The sequence below is a fragment of the Sapajus apella genome, unplaced genomic scaffold, assembly GCF_009761245.1.
Source record: "Sapajus apella isolate SASKATOON/1434 unplaced genomic scaffold, GSC_monkey_1.0 scaffold22, whole genome shotgun sequence".
NCBI classification, from domain to species: domain Eukaryota; kingdom Metazoa; phylum Chordata; class Mammalia; order Primates; family Cebidae; genus Sapajus; species Sapajus apella.
The window spans coordinates 1,062,086-1,085,925 of record NW_022436962.1 but is presented as its reverse complement, the minus strand read 5'-3'; the positions used below and the strand labels follow the sequence as shown (position 1 = coordinate 1,085,925).

Sequence of the window (23,840 nt, the reverse complement as noted above, 5' to 3'; positions counted from 1 at the left end):
TTATGTCTATACATTTTTAAATAATTCTCTTGCAGTTACCTTCCCTGGTTTGAAGTGTATTACAAGCTTCTAAATACTCTTGCAGATTACTTGGCTAAGGAACTGGTAAGCTGTTTTTTTTCCCCATTTTTTAATTGTGATAAAATGGCATAACATAAAACTTAACGTATTAACCATTTTTCAGTGTATAGTTTTGTGACATTAAGTACATTAATGTTGGTCTGCAACCATCAATACCATACATCTTTTTTTTACCTTGCCAGTCTAAAACTCTGTCTATACCCATTAAACAATATCTACTCATTTCTCCCCAACCCTCACAATCCCTGGCAACCACCATAGTATCATGTGTATGAACCTGACTACTCTATGTCTCTCATGTAATTGGACTCACAAAGTATTTGTCCTTATTTGCTAAGTGACTGGCTTATTTCATTTAGCATAATGTCTTCAAGATTCATCCGTGTTATAGCATGTGTCAGAATTTTTTTAAGACTGAATATGAATACACCACAGTTTGTTCATTCTTTTATCTATCAATAGACACTGGGGGTGCTTCCTCTACTTTTTGGGTATTGTGAATAATGCAGCTATGAAGATGTTTGTATAGATAATGTTCCAGCCTTTGGGTTCAATCCTTTTGGGTATATACCTAAAAGTGGAATTACTGGGTAGTATGGTAATTCTATGTTTCATTTTTTGAGGAATCATGAGAGCATTTTCCACAGTGGCCACACTATTTTCCATTTCCTTCAGTAACTTACAAGGGTCCCGTTTCCCTCACAATCTTGCCAATACTTGTTCTTTTCTTTTCTTTTTTGGATAATGTGTGTGCAAAGTGTTGTATCATTGTGATTTTAATTTGCATTTCCTTAATGAATAGCGCTATTGGATATTTACTTTCCATTTGTATGTCTTCTTTAGAAAAGGTGTTTAGTTGTGCAGACAGAAAATTACAACCCAGTGTAAATGCTCTGGGAACACAGCAAGCATCATCTGATTCAACCTGGAGAGTCAGGAAAAGTCTCTAGAGAAGTATTTGTTAGAACTCTTCTGTCTCTGTGTCTCTAACAGCAAATAGGTATTGAGTCAAAAGTTGTAGAAGATCTGTTCATGTCCTTTGCTCGTTTTTAAATCATGTTGTGTTTTTTGTTGTTGAATTGTAGGAGTTCTTCATATATTCAAATATTCATTTCTTATTAGGTGATTTGCGAGTATTCTATTCCAATGCATGGTTTGCCTGCCATTTTACTCTTTTGATAGTATTGTTTGATGCACAAAAGTTTTTAATTTTAATGAAGTCCAATTTATCTACTTTTTCTTTTTCTTTGGTTGCCTGTGCTTTTGGTATCATATCCAAGAAATCTTACCAAATCCAAAGTTTTAAAGTTTTCTTCAAAGAATTTTATAGTTTTAGCTCTCAATAAAAGTCTTTATGCTTTTTTTTTTTTCCTTAAAAAAAAAGAAAGAAAAGCTGAAGTTTGCTTTGGAATGAACAAACTTCTCTCAGATAATAATTTTTTAATTTTTTTCCCTTAATTATTCTTTCACTTTTTTAAAAAAATTGTTTTGGAGACAAGGTCTTGTTCTGCTGCCCAGAGTTGGAGTGCAGTTTTGTGATCATCACTCACTGCAGCCTCAACCTCCTAGGCTCAAGTGATCCGCTTACCTCAGTCTCTCAAGTAGCTGGAACTATGGGCACATGCCACCACAACTAACTAAGTTTGAAATGTTTTGCACAGACAGAATCTCACTGCTCTGCCTAGGCTGGTCTCAAATTCTTGGCCTCACAGGATCTTCCTGCCTCTGCCTCGCATCTACCAAGCCTGGCCATACTTTGAGGTTTTTTTTTTTTTTTTTTTTTTTTTTTTTTTTTTTGAGACGGAGTTTCGCTCTTGTTACCCAGGCTGGAGTGCAATGGCGCGATCTCGGCTCACCGCAACCTCCGCCTCCTGGGTTCAGGCAATTCTCCTGCCTCAGCCTCCTGAGTAGCTGGGATCACAGGCACGCGCCACCATGCCCAGCTGATATTTTTTGTATTTTTAGTAGAGACGGGGTTTCACCATGTTGACCAGGTTGGTCTTGATCTCTTGACCTCGTGATCCACCCGCCTCGGCCTACCAAAGTGCTGGGACTACAGGCGTGAGCCACCGCGCCCGGCCACTACTTTGAGGTTTTTAACAAGAGCTAATTTACTAAGATATTAGCTATGCTATTTGACACAGCTCAATTGAAATAAAATGCATTTTTAAAATTCTTTATAATTGGCTATTGTGTATTAATTTTCTCACTTATGGTGTACTTTCTATTCTCTAGTTAGCTATTTAAATGCTTATTTGGTCCCTCTCACACTTGACATTGTGTTTTTCTTGGCTGCCCTGACATTGTCTCTTTCTTGTTTTACTTATGAGCTCAGTTTCTTTCTGGGCCTTTTTCCTCCATCGACACCTAACATTTTGGTGTTACTTATGTTCTATTCTTGGTTCTTTTTTTTCTAGATACTATTGATGGGCATTTCAGACATACTCTTTGTCTACATACCACACTTTTCATGGTGAACTTTTTGGAAACTGATTATTCCACTGCTTATAATCTCTCTACAGTCTCCTCTTTTTCTTAGAATAAAGTTTAAACTGTGAGCAGCATGATGTATAGTAACTTTATGGTCTGGCTTCTGACCTTCTCTCTGGATTAATCTGCTTCCACTCATCTGCTGCACATAATGTACTATCTAATTGTTTTGAGCCACTTAAATTTCCCAGAACATAACTCTACACAGTTGTCTGTCAAGATTACAGACCACTCACTAATTATTAATGGTAGCACACTTATGTTTTAAGAGTTAGTGTACTCTTTTGAAACCTAATTTCAGCACAAGTAATTCTCTAGAGGCTTTTCCTGACTTTCCAGGTTGAGGTAGGTGATGCATTCTGTGGGTTTCTAGAGCATTTACACTGGGTTGTATGTAATTCTGTGTCTGCACATCTAAAGTAATAATTAAGAGTTGGAAATCTTCTATCGCTGTGTCTCCCATAGCAAAAGGTATTGAGTCAAAAGGTGGAGAATAAGTAAAAATACATTAGAAAGTTTCTAATATTCAGTTTTTAGATCTCCATTTTATAGTAAAAGAAACTAATATCCAGATATTGTGACTTTTTTGTTCATTAGATTCTGTATGCCAGTGTTTTAAAGGCAACCATAGTCAAAATTATTGATGGAATTTTTTAAAATGGGATATAGTAAGACAGAATGTCGTTTTTCTCATCCTAATTTTTTCCATAGGAAAAGCTTATTTTTAGCTTTTCAGTATACAATCATTTATTTCTTTATATGTTTTAAAAGTTCTGTTGACTGAATTTGGAGCAAAATATCCTCCTGGGCATAGTATTTTGAGGGTTTTGTTTGTTTGTTTTAGACAGAATCTTGCTCTGTTGCCCACGCTAGAATGCAGTGGCACAATCTCTACTCATTGCAACCTGCACTTCCCGGGTTCAAATGATTCTCCCGAGTAGCTGGGATTATAGGCACGCACCACCATGCCTTGCTAAGTTTTTTTTTTGTATTTTTAGTAGACGTAGGGTTTCACCATATTGGTCAGGCTGGTCTCAAGCTCCTGACCTTGTGATCTGCCCACCTCAGCCTCCCAAAGTGTTGGGATTACAGGCATGAGCCACCACACCCAGCCTGTATTTTGAGTTTTCATTTAATTTTTAAAAATTATATTGCCTTGGTAATACAGTTCAGTTAAAATAGTATAGACATTTCTGTCTGCTCAGCTTGGTGAAACAAGTTCTATGCTTACATGGATACAGACTGTATTTGAAAATAAGCTTGTAAGAATAAAAATTAGTGATTTTGATAAGCCAGCTAAAATCTTTCATTTGCCTTAAGTGGTGGTGGTCTCAAGTACAAGTGAGTGTGGTCACCTTAGAATTAAAATGTTTATGACTGTTCCCAGGTAACTTAATGTAGTATTGGCAGTACAAATGTAACTGGACTTTTGGCAGTGTGGTTTGATTGAATCCTAAAATCCAGGATTTAAGTTCCTTTCTTTTTTTTCTTTCTTATCTTTTTTCTTTTTAATGAGATTGAGTCTTGCTCTGTGGCTCACTGCAACCTCCGCCTCCCCAGTTCAAGTGTTTCTTCTTCCTCAGCCTTCTGAGTAGCTGGGACTGCAGGTGTGTGCCACCATGCCCAGCTAATTTTTGTATTTTTGGTACAAACAGGGTTTCACCATATTGGCTAGACTGGTCTCGAACTCCTGACCTCATGATCCTTCCACCTCGGCCTCCCCAAGTGCTGGGATTACAGTTATGAGCCACCATACCAGGACTAAGTTGTATTTTTAATTTATTTATGTTTTTTTTTTTTTTTTTTTGGAAACAGTCTTCTCTGTTGTCAAGGCTGGTGTGCAGTGGCATGATCTTAGCTCACTGCAACCTCCACCTCCTGGGTTCAAGTGATTCTCCTGCCTCAGCCTACAGAGTAGCTAGGATTACAGGTGTGTACCACCACGCCCAGCTAATTTTTGTATTTTTAGTAGAGACAGGGTGTTGCCATGTTGGCCAGGCCGGTCTTGAACTCCCTTGTGACTTTGATTAAAGTACAGTGTCTATAAGTCAGATAACTAGTTCTGTCACTTGGAAAGTAAGAGAGGTATTATAGAATTTAAAGGTGTTAGTAATAAATTAAGGTACTCTTTACTCTTCTAGTGAACAATTTTCTAATTTGTCAACCAAGTTTATTATAATATAATTGCAAGTTTTAATGTTTGTCAAAAGTCTAGTTGTTAATGTATATGTGTTTGTGCATGTCAGTATTTTTCTCTCTATATTTGATAGCTTAATTATTTGAAATATATATTGACATCATTTTACAGTTGAATGATTTTATGTTGAAGCTATAAGTCATTCACTTGCTTAAGAAAATAACTGGAAATACAACTATTTATTTTTTGCAATGAAAAGTCAAAATCAGAATTCTGGTTAAATTATTCATGATAATTTCTTATTGTTTGTTTTTGTGAATGTACATGTGGAATTCACATTAATTATATTAGTTGTCTAAATTTGGGATACTTTTTCTGTATTTTATAACTTTTAGTAACTGTTACTGATAAATTATTAGTATTTCCATATTGCCTATCATTTTATTTTTCCTGAAACCATCAGTAATACTGGAATACATAAAATAAAATAGCTATAAGCAAATTGATATAATTTTGGCTTTCTGAGAAGAGGAAATAGGGAGGCTCCATTTGTGTTCTTTATTTGAGGAAGAAGTATTATAAGTTTATAGCATTAGTTAAACTAGAAGTAGATTTGTAATTGTAGTACTTTTTTCTGTTCATTTCTAATTCAGTGCGATAGGTTATTTAAATAACTTTTACAGTTCAAATTACTCTTACCTGATCAATGTAAGACAGTGCAGAGGATTTTTAAAAGCTAGTCTAAACATTTTTCTACCTGTAGGAATTTTGTATAAACAGAGTATCAATATGATCCACAATTTTCCATGTTATCCTTCATTGTTTAAAAGTTTAAGAGGTAAATTGTTTATTTTGCAGTCCTTCTAAAATGTGATTCTAAAACATAACTGTATGAGTCTCTTATGCAAAGGCGATTGGTATCATCTGCAGTATTCTCTGGTACACTTCATTGTATAAATGGTCAAGAGATCAATTGTTTATAGTCTTTTTAGGTCATTCTGAAGAGTATTTCAAATAAGTAGTTTTAAATGAATACTTTTGAAAGTAGTTACAGAGATCTGCTTTATTGAATTTTGGTATAAGTGGATAGACAAGGCATAAGAAATATCGTGAGAAGTCTATGTCTCATATCCAAACTTAATAAAATTGCCAACTTCTCTGAACAATTGCTTTTTCATTTGATTTATTCCCTCCAACATGAAAATAGAGACTAAAGATAATATGTTTATAAAAATCATTGTACATTTATTACTAGATTTGTAGCATGTGATGCAGAAAAATTGAGGTTGCACATCAAGGCACAGTATTATTATACAAATTCTATGAAGTAGATTTGTTGTATGTTTTATTTAATCCCATTTATTGTGGGTCAAGTAGTAATCAGTAGCAATGTAGAAAAGACATATTTAGCAATTGTTTCCTCTACATTGCATTTTTAGTATAATAATCTTATTTAAATTGTTTCTATTCCTTAAAAATTGGTTTAGGATTTTAAAATGAAAATGGAAAATGAGAGTACTCTGTGATCTGATAAGTTATATTGCTATTTTTGTTCAATCCCATTGTTCTTATTGGATTTAATGATTTAGATAATTTCCTTTTATGATATTTGTATAATATGTAACTGTTTCAAAATACACATTTATACTAAGTATAAGTATTGACATTATTCTTCTGGATAAACAGATTTAAATATGTTTTCATATTTACTAGACTCAAATATTTTAATTTCAGTTATTTCACATGTTTTTGTTTAAAACATTTATATAAAATATGTCTAATATGAAAAGCCACAGTGGACTGTTTTATTAAGTAGTTTTAATTGACATTGCTTGGTATGTGTCTTATTTATAAAATGTGCATTTTCTTTTCCCTAGGAAAATGATCTGAATGAAACTCTCAAATCACTGTATAACCACCCAGTACCAAAGGCAAATACTCCTGTCAACTTGAGTGTGGTAAGTATTCAATCAGTAATTGTTTTTTGGAGTCATAGCTGTCTCAATTTTGTTACAAACACATGAACCTTCAGGTAATTCTTTGCCAAGTCATCTCTGCTTCCAGGAAAACTTCATTGCTAGTACTAACGTAGCAGTTTAACATGCTGTAACAATTGTAACTTGATATATCAGGTGTGTATTTTTATAATTTTGTTGAATTATTGAATTAAAAAAATTATTATAAACTAAAAGAAACCAAATCTATGAGGATATTTTGGTTGTAAGAAACATTGATTTTTAGGTGAAATCTGTGCATAATAAAGGAATACACACACATGCTTAATAACCCTCCTAAAATGAAAACAATACTTAGTAAGAACAGAAAATGACATATAACATGTAACTATATGATAAAAATTCTCGGTGAAAAGTTTTGTCTTCTTTCTTATACATCAATATATCTTTTCGTATAATCACAAAATACTGGAAATATGATTGACCTGCTGTTTGTCAAAACAGCAAGCCTATGATGGGATAGATTATTTATTGTCCTATTGAAACTTAATGAACTGTGCCATCTATATCTAAAAACACTCATGTTTTGGGAATTTTTGTAAATGTTCAAAGTTCAAGATTATAAAATATGGCTGCTTTTATTTTCTTTGTGAATTTGGCATACTGGATAGACTATTAAAATTTATATTTATTTTCTTCTAAAATAATAAACTTTACCTAATAAAGAAGGAAAAATATAATGTTGCAAGAGAAAATGAGAGAAAAGGTAACTCAAAATATATATAATAACAGGTCTTTTGTGTTTTTGTGAGATAGGGAAGTTGTTATTATATTTTCTTTGGTAATAATTTTCTTCTTTTTTTAAAATTAATCAATTTTTAATATTTTCCTTAAGTTATTGGGATACTGGTGGTATTTGGTTACATGAATAAGTTCTTTAGTGGTGATTTGTGATATTTTGGTGTACCCATCACCAGAGCAGTATACACTGCACCATATATGTAGTCTTTTATCCCTCACCCCCTCCCACTCTTCCCCCAAATCCCCAAAGTCCATTGTGTCATTCTTAGGCCTCTATTTCTTCATACCTTAGCTGCCACAGATCAGTGAGAACATATGATGTTTAGTTTTCCATTCCTGAGTTACTTTACTTAGAATAATAGTCTCCAGTCTCATCCAGGTTGCTGCAAATGCTGTTAATTCATTCCTTTTTACGTATGTACCACAGTTTCTTTATCCACTTGTTGATTGCCAGGCATTTGGGTTGGTTCCACAATTTTGCAGTTGTGAATTATGCTGCTATAAACATGTGTGCAAGTATCTTTTTCGTATAATGACGTTTTTCCTCTTGATAGATACTCAGTACTGGAATTGCTGCCATCAAATGGTAGTTCTACTTTCAGTTCATTACGGAATCTCCACACTGTTTTCCATAGTGGCTGTAGTAGTTTACATTCCCACCAGCAGTGTGGAAGTGTCTTTTGATCACTACATCCATGCCAACATCTAATATTGGTGTGGATGCAGTGATCAGTTGATCAGTTTAATATTTGTTTAATAGATGTGTGAGGATCATATTTTGTAATAACTACATGTATAAGAAGATTTAAACATTGAAAAATTATGTCTTATTTCTGTTTATTAAATAATATGGTGGCTGATGTTTACAAAAGTATTTTGATTCTTTTCATTGTGGCCCTCTTTGCAAAAGTAAGGTGGTATTGCATTGTGGTTTTGATTTGCATTTCCCTGATTCATTAGTGATGTTGAGCATTTTTTCATGTTTGTCAGCTATTTGTATATCTTCTTTTGAGAATTGTCTATTCATGTCCTTAGCTTACTTTTTGATGGGATTGTTTTTTTTTCTTACTGATTTGTCTGAGTTCACTGTAGATTCTGGATAGCAGTCTTTTTGTCAGATGTACAGACTGTGCAGATTCTCTCCCACTCTGAGTTGTCTGTTTGCTGACTATACCTTTTGCCATGCAAAAGCTCTTTGGTTTAATTAAGTCTCAACTATTTATCTTTGTTTTTATTGCATTTGCTTTTGGTTTCTTGGTCATGAAATCCCTGCCTAAGCCAATGTCTAGAAGAGTTTTTCCAATGTTATCTTCTAGAATTTTTATAGTTTCTTATCTTAGATTTAAGTTCTTAATCCATCTTGTGTTGATTTTTATATAAGGTAAGAGATGAGGATCCAAATTTCATTCTCCTATATGTGGCTAGCCAATTATCCCAGCACTGTTTCCTGAAAAGGGGGTCATTTTTCCACTTTATGTTTTTGTTTGCTTTGTTGAAGATCAGTTGGCTGTAAGTATCTGGGTTTATTTCTTCGTTCTCTATTCTGTTCTTTTGGTCCATGCGTCTTGCCCAGATTTCATCCTGTGATTTCACGTAATAGTAATGTTCTCTTACTTTATTCCATTCTTTAACCACTACTGTTAGTAGTAGACTAAGGTGGTTAGCATCTTAGTTCTGGCACTTAGTACTTCAAAGAGTTCTTAGTCTAGAGTCTTTCCTTCCAGTCCTTTCTACAAAAGACTGTCAGGGTAGAGTTACTTAAACTATATAATTTGTTCAAACTTTGGCCAGACTTTCAGGACCATCCATTTCTTAGATTCAATTGAATATTTTATTTTCCTCCTCTATTCTGGTCACATAGTTTTATTCAGCTTCTTGAATGAGCATCATTCCTTTAGGACAAAAGTCACTTTGTTGATTATGTGTTGTTAGTCTAGAACTTGCTCAGTCTTCACCTTTGTGAAACCTCTTGTCATACAACTTGATGCAGTGTTTTTTCTTTCCTGTGATCTTCTCTGCTGCTTTATGTCTGCATCTTCTTTTGTTCCACACTGCCAAAGTGGAAAGGTTTAATAGTCATTTGGAGACTGGGTGATAAAAAGCTAAGGATAACCTGGAATTTTTAACCCAAATTTGGGAGTCAACAGTAGACATAGTTGTAGCTATTTAAAGGATGAAATATAGAAGAGCATAGAGCAGAGGCTAAGTTCTAATTGCCCAAATAGGCTATAGGGAAAAAGAAAGGAGATGCAGTGAAAGAATTGGGGGAAAGAGCAGTTAAGGAGCATCTTAGACTTATAGGTCATTGAAGCCAAAAATATGCAAGGTTTATGGTTAGTGGAAATGCAATAGAAAGGCCAAGGGAAAGGTCAAGGATAATAAAGAAGAGCGTGGGATTTTCCAAATAAAGGTCATTTTTCTTTGAAAGTGTTATATTTATAAGGTGATTCTAGCACTGTTAAAGAGTTAAGGAAAATAAAGGTGCTAAGACAATGGAGGTGGCATTGAGAAATACAAATATGTTCTCTCTTTAAATTTGAGTATCATATTTGCTCAGGGGTAAATAAATATCTTACAAAAATACATCTCCAAAATACCAGATATTGAAACACTTCATCTTTATTAATAAGAACCATAAATTAAAGATTTCTAGGTCTTTTTTACTTAGGATTAGAAGATTTTGGTTTAAGTCACAGTCACTAAATGCGTAAAGTCAAGAAAGTTAATCTCTTTAGATGATCCTTTTTTTTCCATTTGAGAAATTGAGCATGTCAACTTTTGAGAAAGTTGTTTTAGTAATCAACTTTCTCAAATCAAATAAATAAAATGATACATCTGAATCTACCATGAAGAGCTATTCAGGTGTTAGGTGGTGGTAAATTGAAGTTTCATCTCATATGTAGAAAATGTTTTCTTCTGAAATAGCAGAATTGTAGCTGAAATAATCTTGTCAAAGGAATTTGATTGACTGTATTCTATTCCTATGTATATAGGAATTTGATTGACTATCTGCTATTCCTTAATAGTTATTTCCATAATTAAGAATTCTTATATGCACTTGAATTAATAGTCTATGATAGTTTTTCAAGTCTTATACCTATTTTAAAGTTATAATATCTTTTTTTTTGAGACGGAGTTTCACTTTTGTTGCCCAGGCTGGAAAGCAATGTCGTGATCTCAGCTCACTGCAACCTCCGCCTCTTGGTTTCAAGCGATTCTCCTGCCTCAGCCTCCCAAGTAGCTGGGATTACAGGCACCTGCCACCACGCCTGGCTAGTTTTGTATTTTTAGTAGAGATGGGGTTTCACCATGTTGGTCAAGCTGGTCTTGAACTCCTGACTTCAGGCAGTCCCCCCGCCTTGGCCTCCCAAAGTGCTGGGATTACTGTAGGCATGAGCCTCTGTGTTTGGCTAAGTCATAATATCTTAAGTGTTGATAAAATCGCCTGTTACATTTGTTTACCATGAATAATTAATTGTATTTGATTTCAGTAACAGACTCCTAATGTATCTGGTGTAATGCTGTTAAATAAGTGGCATATTTGGGACGAGGACACTTATCTTCAGCTACTAGAGGAGATTTTAGTTTTATGATGACAGATTAAAATTGATGATTATGGAAGTTTTTGTTCCTGGACAAGTGGATAATGGCCACTAGAAGTCACATATTTTTATAAAAAGCTAATGGCTAATGAAAATACTTTTTTTGAAATATTTCAAAATCATTAAATATCCACAGCATTCTCTACTCTTGTAATATGAAAATACTTTCATTAGGATTTTTCTAGCATAAAATTAGCAAATCAGCATTTAAAATAATATTTATAATTACTGTTATTCAAGTATTTTTTAGTGGCTAATGTGGCTACATGGGTTTTGTCTTAATTACACAGCGAATTGTTGTGTAAGCTTCTCCCATGAAAGTAAAATATTCATTTTTTTCTCTCATGTATTGTAAGAACCAAGAGATATTTATTGCCTGTGAGCAAGTTCTGAAAGATCAGCCCTCTCTAGTACCGGTGAGTTAAAAGGACGTTGGCTTCTAAAAATCGCTGCTAAATAGGAAAAATAATCATTTATTTCACTATGCCTTTAAGATTCACTCCAGCCCTTTGGGAAGTGGTAAATTTGACTTTTTTAAGAAAATTAATCATTGGAATATATAATATTTTCTGTTTATACTATCTTGTAAAGCATAGTTTTATGAAATACAGTACTATTAAAAACCATTCCAAATAAAACTAGCTTATAGAGACCAAAATCTATGCATATTCTCCATTTTCAGTAGTAGTAATTTAAAAGTATATTCGCAGCATGAGATTTATCACATTTTTTGGCCCCAAGATCACAGAAGATCTTGTGATTTTTCTCCTATTGTTCTTCCACCCTGGAAAATTATGCATTATGAGTGTGTTAACTAGCCTTGTTCTGACTAGTTCAACTATGACCAAATATTGGCTAGAGTGTTCCTTTTCTAATTATTAATAATATGATAGTATTAAATATGTCCTTATGTGATTAAGATATTTAAATAATTTTGGAGATTAATATGAACAGAAAATAAAACATTTTTTTGGTGATTAAGTTGCACGTTGATTCTGGGTGTAAATTTGGGAATATTGTTAGTAACATGAAAGCATATATACACAATATACTCTTAAGTATTGTGATGAACTGTTGTACTTCTTTGAACATTATAGAAGCTAATTATTTGGCGGATGTGTGAAGATCATATTTGGGAATCACTACATGTTTAAGTAGTTTGAAACATTGAAAAATTATATTTTATTGCTATTTGCTACATAATAGGATGGCTGATGTTTACAAAAAAGATTTGTTGTGACTTACCATAGAAAGTCAGGAATCTTAATAGATTTTGATATATTTGGTTAACAAGCTTTAATTTTTCCAATCTACCTCAACTAAATGTGTTTTAATAATATATATGTTTCTATGTGTGTATAATAGTGTATATATATATGTGTGTGTGTGTGTGTGTGTGTATATATATATATATATATGTATATGTACAAAATAAACCTTTCAATACTGTACTCTTTTTTGCCTTAATACTTTTCCCTAGTCTTATCTTAATTTTAACGGCAAATATTTTTAACCAACTCTTAACTTTTTGCATGGTAATGTAATTGTTAAATCTCATATAAACCTGCTAACTCATTTAAGAATCTTTCAAATTCAACAAATGCTGAATTTCAGTCCATGGCATTTATTAATTCTCTCAATATATTTTTTTCTGATTTTCATTACAAATTGTATGTAATTATACCAAGTTTTAATTATCTTTTTCATATGTGATTTGTTTGTATTGATTAGCATTCCTACTTCATTACCCCTGATGTAACTGGACTCCCAACAATACCTGAGAGTGTAAGTTTTCTATTTTCTGTTTTAATTATTCTATATTATTAATTTTATTTAGTGTGGTCTCACTGTTTATGCATTTTTATATAGAGAAATAGGATACATTATAATTATCTGTGTTTACGATAAATAATGAAGAAATAAGGAATATTGATGTTATTTTCTTTTCTTCTTTATGTATCTGCCCCCTTTACCTTCTTCTTAATATCTGGTTGTAGATAAGGAAAATCAAGGACAGTAATAAGAGGAAAACGATTTCTGTCACTTGTAATAATTAGGTAGGATCACATATATTCAATTAGGTTCTCAGGCTCTCTATATCTGATAGAAGCTATACCTCAGGAGATGGCTTCTACTTGGAGAAAAACACTAGCAGTGGGAAATGACTTCACACAAATTGTTACTTTAGTGAAATTAGCATAGTATTTTATATTTCTTGTATATAATGCTTCAAATCTTATATGTCCTGTTCTTAATTTCCTGACTTTAATTTAAAGTAATACATATCTTGCAAGGTTTGACTGGTATTATAATAAATTATAAAAATTGCTAAAATTTGCATTTTATTTAGAGTCCTAATGGTAGCCATACTAGAAATATTTTCAGTTTTTAATAGTTATTACAAATTTATATTTTGTAGAAAAATTTACATAGATAAGTGGAAGTAACAAATATGCTTTTATGATTTTAGATAACTGTGAAAAGGAAATATTTTATTATGTAATTTTTCATCAGCTTCCCTTGGAAAGTTAAATGAATCGGTAGGAATAATTCAATTAAAAGTAAAGGAAAAATCAACAGGAAAAAAAGATTTCAATATATACTTTTTATTTACTTTGGAATTCTACTGTTTTTCCAAATGTTTTCAAACCCACTGAATGTTTGGTTTCTAAAAGCACATGGGTAGTGGAGGAAGTCCAAGAATATACTTGTAAATTTTCTGGTATCAAACCAAGACTATGAATGGTGTTTTCAGTACAGATGGATCCAGAAAACCCTGATGAAAAGCCTTTGTATCAAATTGCTCTTATGGGCCTGAGATAGATGATCAAAGCTCTCAGGTTTCACAGTAGATCCTAAAGTCTTGACTGCTGTACATTGTGGGCCAGGTACTCCTTGTTTATGTTTTCTTTAAGGCCGACTGACCATGCCTTGACTTACGTGATCCTTGTCCCTTCACTTCAGAGTTTCACTGTCCAAGTTGCTCCCATCTACTCTCTCTCCTGTTTACCTTTCTCTTAGATTTACTAACAAACAACTAATAGCCTGATTTAACAAATGTCACATTTTTTAAAAGACGATTACTTTGAAGGTTTCAAAGAAACAAACTTTCAAATGAAAAACTGCCACTGAGAATATATATTTTTACATGTCTATTAACGTGTTTTATTTTGCAAAAAGTCCTGTTTAGGGAAAAGAAAGCAAGAGCATAAGCGTAAGGCAGCACTCTATGCTGAGAAATAATTCCCCATCTAAGAATTACCTTTCTTTTAGATTATAGGAAATATACTAATGTTGAATGACATGAATTTTTATATGGACAGCTGAATTGGAAGATGAGAAAACAAGAAATAAACCTCTTCCCACCAAATTCCACATCACCCCCTAGTAGTTACAGGTTTTATTGATGTGCTCTGTCATGTTTACCAATTTGTGATGGTAAAGCTTCTACCTTTCGGAAATTGAAGAAATAATTAGATTTCTTAATTTCTTGTCCAACTAAAAGTTTTAGCGTATGAGGCATAGTCCACCTGATGCTGCAGTTTTTGTTTGTTATATCTTATCCAGACCCTTAATTAGTTTGTTGCTTTCTGATGTGCTTAAGTTTCATTATAGAAAATTAAAAATAAATAATAAAAAGGGAGAAGATCTAAAAGTCAAAGTTAACGTAGCTTATCCCAGTTGTATTCTCATGTGGGGGATAAGAGTGCTAAATTAAGGAATCAATCATCAAATTATATTTGATTCTAGTTGTACAAAGCAAGCTGGACTTGAAGTATAAACAAGTGAATTTCCTTAATAAAGTACCAAAGGGCTGTCTTATAAAATCACCTCATCCTTTGGGTGCCTTGTGTATGCTATGTAATATCAGGTACTGATTGTGTCTGCATAGTGAATGGCAAACACGAAAAGACTCAGATGTATTGTTTGGGCCACTGGTTTCTGAAGCATCAGTGTGTATAAGAATTACCAGAAGTATGTGTTTAAAAAGCAGATTCTTGGCCAGGTGTGGTGGCTCATACCTGTAATCCCAGCACTTTGGGAGGCCAAGGTGGTTAGATCATCTGAGGTCAGGAGTTTGAGACCTGCCTGGTCAGCATGGTGAAATCCTGTCTCTACTAAAATACAAAAATTAGCTGGACATGGTGGTATGCACCTGTAATCCGAGCTACTCTGGTGGCTGAGGCATGAAAATTGCTTGAACCCAGGAGACGGAGGTTGCTATGAGCCAAGATTGCACTACTGCACTCCAGCCTGGGTGGCCAAAAAAAGAGAGCAGATTCTTGGGAACCTACTCTGAAGATGACAATCTGCAGGTCTAGGTTGGGGCCCAAGAAATTAGCTCATTTTCAAATTCTTAGGGGGTAGGGAAGTTGGGAAATCTGTGATCTGATCATCCTCTGAAAACACTTTTCTTGAGTAGGGATATATTTCAGCTAATAATAGAATATTATGTGCTTCATGTGGCAGCAGACCAGTATTACACTTAATTATTTTAATGAATACCATTTTAAATAATAATAGCTTTTGAACTTAAAGACTTTCTGGTAAATGTGTAAAATGTTTTCCTTCACATTCACCATGAACTGTAACTTACACAATTATTTTTCACTTGTACAGAGAAATCTTACAGAATATTTTGTTGCTGTGGATGTGAACAACATGCTGCAGCTGTATGCCAGTATGCTGCACGAAAGGCGCATCGTGATTACCTCGAGCAAATTAAGCACTGTAAGTACTTCACACTTCTTTTAAATAGCATGTATTGAGTGTTTCACAAAAAGGCCTAAAAACCTCTGCAGATTTAGAAATGTGCTATGTGTACTTATGAGGCAATATCTACATACTTTTTTGATATATGGTTTTAATCTGGCTCTTGAAGTACAAAAGTCTGATTTATAGGAAGCCTTCTCAGATGCATTAAGTCAGGTTAATTATTTTTTCTTATCAGGGGAGGAGAGTTTTTTTTTTTCTTTTTAACTCTCCAGAGTTCATTTTAGTGCCTTCTACCATATAAAGAATTCTTAAGAGCCATTATGAGATTTTTATTATTCACTTGTGGCTTTTTCCATTGGAGCTACTTGAAAGAAATCAAGGGGCCGTGATAATAGCTGCTATCCTAACCTGGTAATAGGTAGATTCATCTTTGTTGCCAAGTAGTGGTTTGGGAGTAGATTCTATAATAGTTTGATTTAGAGCGGCTCTTCAGACTGATAATAACTTAAAAGTCAAAGTGGCATTTTTTTTTTTTTATAAATCACAGGTTTTATGACATTCACTAAAATGTTCTTTTGGAAGGTCTTTATTAATATGGTAAAGGCAGTGAGAAGAGAAAGATTTTTCTTGGGTCATAGGAAAATATTCAGAAGTATTTTGCTAGATTTTATACTTTTTTCTCATTTAAGCGTTAAACATTTAATATTTTCAACTTAAAATTTTAAATACAAATTTAAATATAGTTTCAAGTAATCTATGATTTACTTAGTAAAAACCATTATTCAATATTGCATGAATTTTCTTCTTCACAAATTTGATTAATTGATAAAAAACAAAACCATATTTATAATGTTTTCTTCTCCTGTAGTAGAAATAACAACCTTATTCTGTATTTTAGCATTTAAAGTAGAAGGAGTTTCAGGATTTCTGTGGGGTATCTGTTTAGCATTTAACAGTGAGAAACGTATTTTCAGAGAGATTAAAAGACTACCTCAAGGCCAAACAGCTAGATAATGTGAAATTGAGTCTTCTGATTCTAATTTTTGGGTTATTCCCATTACTCTACAATTGAAAGTATATCAATAATACATATAATTGTACATACAGTTTGTGTGAATTTACAATTCACACATCTCAAAAACATGACTTTGAGATTTTGAATTGTAATTTGATTTTCTCACCCCTAAAAATTGAAAATGCACTTTACGTATTGAAAAATATATGCATTTAAAAAAGGGTGGCAAAATGATGTAGTATATCAGAGAATAAGTACTAGTCAATGACACAAGTAATTTTTTTTCTTATACGTCTTAGAGATGTCAAGAAATTCCGTTTGACTTATTTGATATTTTAATTTGCCTTTATGCAATTTTTAACTTACTATTGAAGTAAAACCATTTTTCTTCTTACCCCTGCCTCTCCTTCTCATTTTTTAAACATGACTTTTTTTTTTTTCTTTTTTTTTGAGACGGAGTTTCGCTCTTGTTACCCAGGCTGGAGTGCAATGGCGCGATCTCGGCTCACCGCAACCTCCGCCTCCTGGGTTCAGGCAATTCTCCTGCCTCAGCCTCCTGAGAAGCTGGGATTACAGGCACGCGCCACCATGCCCAGCTAATTTTTTGTATTTTTAGTAGAGACGGGGTTTCACCATGTTGACCAGGATGGTCTTGATCTCTTGACCTCGTGATCCACCCGCCTCGGCCTCCCAAAGTGCTGGGATTATAGGCGTGAGCCACCGCGCCCAGCCAAACATGATTTTTTAAAGACTAAAAATGATATTTTTAAATGGCTATTGTCCTCAAGATTAAAAAGATTGTATAAACTGTCTTGTAGGCCTTGGAATTAATTCTTATCAGGATTATTTAAGTAACAAATATTTATTAGGCACATACTACGTGCCAGGTACTTTCTAGACGTGAAGCATATTTGACCGGCATGAAACAGATTATAAACAAAAGAACAAATAAATAGCTATTACTTATAAATAATGGAAAAAGTGAGTGTGTGTACAGGGTAGAAAGTGATGGACAGGTTTTCATTTTATGTAAAGAAGGCCTCTCCAATTAGGTAGTATTTTGTTTGTTTGTTTGTTTGTTTGAGACAGGGTCTTGCTATGTTGCCCAGGCTGGTCTAGAACTCCTGGTCTCAAAGGATCCTCTTGCCTTGGCTTTCCAAGTAGCTGGGACTATAAGCTCGTGCTGCTGTGCCCAACTCAGTGAGGCAGTATTTGAGCAGAGATCCAAAGAAAGTGAGGGAATAAGCTATGTGAGTGAAGCATAAGCTGCTCTATTAGTGCATTAGAAATAAATCTGAATATGTTTTTGAAAAATATTGGCATTTTATTTGTTTTAATTTATATCCACCTCTTAATAACCAAGTAACCTCTCTCTGACTCAGTTTCTTTAAGTGTAGAGTAGGAGCAATAGAAGCCTTCATGTCATAGCGTTGCTGTAAAGATTGAGGAAATACATATATATGAAGTATTTCAAATTGTATCTGCATAGAATACATGTTTAGTGATTGTAAGCTATAATTTTATAATAGTCTACATTCATTTTATAATAGTCTACATCTGCAGTTAGAGTAAAAATTAACATTACTGTCTTTTAACTTAGTATTTGGCTTAAAAAACAAATTGTTATAAAGGCTTAGTATTTGGGGGGAAGTTGTTTTCTATGTTTGATGTCAATTTACTACCAACTGTTTATGACAGTTCATGAAAAGTTGATGGTGATATCACCTCTAAGTTACCACCTCTGTTTTGGTTCACTCTCTGGGACAGTTAGGCTGATAAAAAGAAACATAATTAAGGTTCTCTTTCATGATCTTACCCTTCTTTTGTGGAGGAAGCTGCTTTACTTGAATCTATCTTGAGTAATTCTTGTATATATACAGTATATAAAATATATCTCCTGTAAATTCCATGCATAGTGACATTTAAGGTCAAGGACTAGTTTCTTAACATAAATTAAAAGTAAACTTTTTTAAAAAGAGTTTAATAATATCTCTGAAACATCCAAAGACAGAATAGTTATCAATGAATTTACTTGCTTTTAAGCTTTTTACACACATACATTTTTATATATCATGGAGACTATAATGTACTTAATGTTAGAAATTGTGTTTTATCCATTTTTAATTTTTTAGGTATATAGCCCCAAAATTTTAATATTTAAAGAATACATGTGAGTTAAGGCAGCGTAACATTCATAATTCTATTGTAGTTTCAGAAATTTTGTTTGTCTCAGTTATTTACTTTTTGATAATCATAATTTTTCATAATTATAGTAGAATGATACTTATAAACCTTACAGCTTGCTGTAGGTTTTAGTGGTGATACTCCCATTAGAGAATCAGCTAGCTTGAGGATCCTTTTCTTTAGGTGCTGTTTGAAGGTAAAAATGATACTTTCTTTCTGGGTGAGGTGTCTCATGCCTGTATTCCCAGCACTTTGGGAGGCCAAGGTGGGTGGATCACCTGAGGTCAGGAGTTCAAGAATAGCCTGGCCAACATGGTGAAACTCTGTCTCTTCTCTTTGAGACCAACCTGGCCAACATAGTAAAATTCTGTCTCTACTAAAAATATAAAAATTAGCCGGGTGTGGTGACATGCGCCTATATTCCCAGCTACTCGGGAGAGGCTGAGGCAGGAGAAATGCTTGAATCCAGGAGGTGTAGGTTGCAGTGAGCTGAGATGGCACTGCTACACTCCAGACTGCTTGACAGAGCGCAATTCCATTGCAAAAAAAAAAAAAAAAAATTGTAATCTTTAAAAGATAAACTTTAAAAAAAATTATAAGATATATAAGCACAGATATCAAGAATATTGTTATATTTTCAACATTCTAATGGGTTTTCTTCCTATAAAGTGTGGTATTGTGTTAGTATCTGTTATTATATTTTTGCATGTTTGAGTTTAATGAATTGAGACATAATCAGTTTTGTTTTTATTCTGTTGATTTATGCATTATTCTGTTGGTTTATACATTGTCAGGTACACAGGGAAGAGTTTCTGGTAATCCTGAGCAAGTACATTGATTTCATCCATGCTGTAGGCAGGCCATAGATGTTTAAGCCCCAAGTGAATCTTGGTAGACTAGCAGAACATCATATCAGAGTCTTGTGTATTCAAAGCAAAGGCATATATCATGATATTACAAGGGTGTATCAGTTGACTTATTGCTGTTTTGTGACCATAGGTAGGGAAGATTGCTGTTTAAAGCCATGTCATTGGTTCTCAAATCAGCCAGGCATGAAGCCTTGTCATATGCCTCTATAATTGTACCTCACCAGACTTTCTCTAACTAGTCAGCTGGGGCTGTGCATTTTGTCTCAAACACCCGGCTGGCCAGCATCTGACAGGAGCTTTCTCATCATCCTGTCAGTAATATGTTAACTAGAGTGTATCTTTGTGGCCTGTAGAAGCAGGTGGAAGGGATGCTTCTTTTAAAAGCAGATGTCTAAATGTTAGCTATTATTTTGACCATTATTTAGTTAGTAAATATCACCCTCAGAAAGTCTATTAGCATGTTAGTTACAGAGACTTGATTATGTAGTGCATGTTATTTTTGGAATATTTAGTGCAAGCAGTATGTTATGAGTGCTGGAATTACATTAAGAAACTGTAATTCTTTCTTTGTTATAGTTGCCCCCAGGCATTTACGCATATGCTTTTCTCTCCTTCTCTCATTAATTCCATCAAGGGTATGTGTAAAAAGAAATCTTTCGATCTCTGGAAAATCAGCTATTAAATGTAGATTTTATAGGTTTAGTCAGACTGAAAGGGAGTCCAGAGGATTTTAGCCTCTTCATCTGGATTATACATATTCTTGATTTGTCTTGTAATGGTGCCACCTGTGTCAGCATTTAATCTGAAACCTGAAATGCAGAGACTCTTTCTGGAGGTGAAGAATTGAACAGTTGGTGAGAGAACAAAGATTATGTAGGCTTGCTCCCTAGTTAAGGTTATTAAAGTGCGTTTTTGCCCCTCATGTTTTTAAAGCTGCAGCGAAGTGGTGCAGTTAAAAGCTGTTATCCTGATCTCTCAGGGAAAGAATCCAGAAGCAAGTTTTAGATTTTTAATTCTTCCCTAAGCAACCGGTCATGTCACCTGAAACTGTAAATAATTGTACTTACCAGTTTATTATTTGGCTGTGCATTCTGAACATTGTATTTTTATTCAGTGTGAAGTGAATATGACTGGAGTGGGGAAATGGTACTGTTGAGGTCATCGGGAAACAGTTTATTGGAAGGGATGTGTGAATGTTATTTGAAGGAGACTTGTGTTACGGGAAAACTAGAGGTGTTTGTATCTTCCAACTCCTGTAGTGGTAATGGCTCTGCTTTTCAAGAAAATAAACACATATTTCTGCCTTTATGATTTAGTCCATTTATGTTCTAAAAGTAAGTAATTGTGTTATAATTCACACAATTTTTAATATAACAATTATGAAATTATCAAAGAATTGTTTTAAGTTGCCATTTCCCTGGGTTCTATAAGCTTTGTTCCTACAACTCTGATAGCTACAAAAATGACCTTGGATGATTTGGGTTTACCAAGTATTTTTTTTCTTTTTTCTTGTCTTTATGGTCTATAGACAGTGTTAATGTTAGTATTTTTTATATGAAACAATGACAATTTTCTGCTGATAGTGGTAATCAACACTAAATAAAATAAAAAATATATGTATTGGTTTTGTTTCTTTAGTAAAACTGTTGAGGGTAGTGTGTTTATTTTAAAATGTACCTTCTGTATTTGTTTTTATATACTATACTTTTTTTTTCATTTTGCCATTAGGCAAGTTTTTCTCTTCCAGTGAGCTTCCTTATAATGCAGTTTAGCTCACGTGGACATCTCATTCAATATTTCTAAAATGGAACTCACCATCTTTTCCCCATAATCTCATTCTCCTACTATATAGGGCTAATTTGGTGAATTACCCCTCCCTCTCATCTGTTTTCACCACCTATATCCTATAGGTTCTACCTCCTTAATTGTTTCTTTCCTGATTCCTGTTCTCCATTTCACTGTCTTAGTTCGGCAGTTATTTCTTCCTACAGATACTATTTTCTGATCGAATATACCGAATTCACTTACATAACATGATGATGATGTTAGTAATAGTTATAGCCAATATATATTATTGGGCATGCTTTGAGCTTCTTACCCTACTGATAAATTTATTGAAACCAACTCATTTAATTATTATGTATTATGTGGTAGATACAGTTGTTATCCACAATAGATAGATGAAAATGTAGATTTTGAAATTGGGAGGGAGTAAATTACTAAGAATTGGCTTAACCAATTCTATATGATTCCAAAGTATGTGTTTGCAACCTTTATGCAATTTTCCCTTTTACAATGGCCATCTTATAAAACCAAATGCATCCTTCCATTCAGCCCCCATGTAGTATCCCTTCCCTTAAGGAGCTTCACTTTGTTATTTGACTTACTTACAGTGAAGTGATTTTTTTCCTTGTCTTTGCAAGTCTAGTCGATTGTCTCAATATGTCGTATTTATACTTTTCTCCCATATTGAATACCACTTTTAGGGCTAGCCCTTATCTTCTGTTTGGACTTCACATTTTCTCATCTTTTAGATTCATTCTGCATGTGATTACTTAATCCTTTGGAATAAAAAAACGTTTATTGGTTACTCATTGCCTTTAAACTGCTAAGTCTGGTAAGAAAACTGTCCATTATCTGACCCTAAACTTTTCTTTCTAGGTTTTTCAATTACTTATAGTCTGCACAGATCTCTAGACAATGAAGTTATCAAAGCAGCTTTGTTGTTGTTGTTGTTTAATCTGGTTCAGTCAGTCACTACAATGTATTTGTCTCTTAGGACAGTGATGGCAGGTATCCATAGTAGCTTTTAACAATAATTTTCAGAGTGAATACATGAAATTGCACTTTTTGCTCTTCCTCATATGTGTTTTTAAGTCTCCCACATGTGGGCTCCTGTTTTTCAAAATCTGATTTCCTTTTCAGAAGGTTTAGTTTTTGTGGGTAACCAGTGTAACATCTTTCATCTTTGAACTACCATACCATTTACCACATACCCTTCTCAAATTTTAATTATTAGTGAATATGTCAAGCTCTCTGGTATTAGACATCAATCTCTTTAAAAATTGAAAACCTACGTGGGATGGTAGCTCATGCCTATAGTCCCAGCACTTTGGGAGGCTGAGGTGAGAGGATTGCTTGATCCCAGGACTTTGAGAATAGCCTGGGCAATGTAGTGAGACTCTGTCTCTAGAAAAAATAAGAAAATTAGCTGGGTGTGGTGTCACATGCCTGTAATCCCAGATGCTCAGGAGGCTTGGGTGGAAGGTTTGCTTGAGCCCAGTTCAATGCTGTAGTGTCTCAAAAAATAAAGTAAAATAAAATAAATGAAATAAAAGTTAAAAACCATGGGTTGTATGTGTTTGTGTGTGTTCACGTATGTATTGAAGAATAAATTTAATCATTTAAATTGTATCAGAAATGTTTTTAAAATAAAAAAATATTAATTATATTGTAGTGTAAAATATAAAGTGTTCATCTGTACTGAAAATACCAGAGTAGAAACTGTGTCTTTGTCAAGTAGAAGTGTATCTCCTGATTTATCTCTTTGACGTTTGTCTCTTTAAATAATAAAAGTTTCTTTGTAAATCCTGAAGTTTCCAACTTAGGTGCTATATTCTTTTATCTTTCTTCTTCCCTTCCCCTCCCTTCCCCCTCCCCTTCCCTCCCTTCCCCTTCCCTTCCCTCCCCTCCTCTTTCTTCCTCTCTCCTCCCCCTCCCTCCTTTCCCCTCCCCCTTCCTCCTTTCCCCTCCCCCTTCCTCCTTTTCCCTTTCCCCTTCCCTTCCTTTCTTCTTTCTTTTTTTTGTTTTTTTTTTGATACAGAGTTGCACTGTGTCACCAAGGTGTTGGAGTGTAGTGGTGTGATCTTAGTGCACTGCAGCCTCTGTCTGTGATCTCAAGTGCCCTCCCACACTTCAGCCTCCCAAGTAGCTGAGACTACAGGCATGCCCCACTGCGCCCAGCTAATTTTTTTTTTTGTAGAGATGGGA

At 33.9% G+C, this 23,840-nt stretch overlaps 1 protein-coding gene across 8 annotated transcripts in view; it reads left to right on the top strand.

The window, feature by feature from the left end:
- DENND1B (DENN domain containing 1B) overlaps positions 1 to 23,840 on the top strand; it is a 272,297-nt gene that overhangs the window by 126,832 nt on the left and 121,625 nt on the right. For 5 of the 8 annotated variants that reach the window (XM_032288621.1, XM_032288619.1, XM_032288626.1 and 2 more), the window contains exons 6-10: positions 36 to 105; positions 6,586 to 6,666; positions 11,423 to 11,482; positions 12,798 to 12,851; positions 15,687 to 15,797. In XM_032288621.1, coding sequence (XP_032144512.1) covers positions 36 to 105; positions 6,586 to 6,666; positions 11,423 to 11,482; positions 12,798 to 12,851; positions 15,687 to 15,797 — 376 coding nt within the window. The remainder of the gene's footprint in view (positions 1 to 35; positions 106 to 6,585; positions 6,667 to 11,422; positions 11,483 to 12,797; positions 12,852 to 15,686; positions 15,798 to 23,840) is intronic. The other 3 variants (XM_032288625.1, XM_032288622.1, XM_032288624.1) reach the window with 1 other exon arrangement.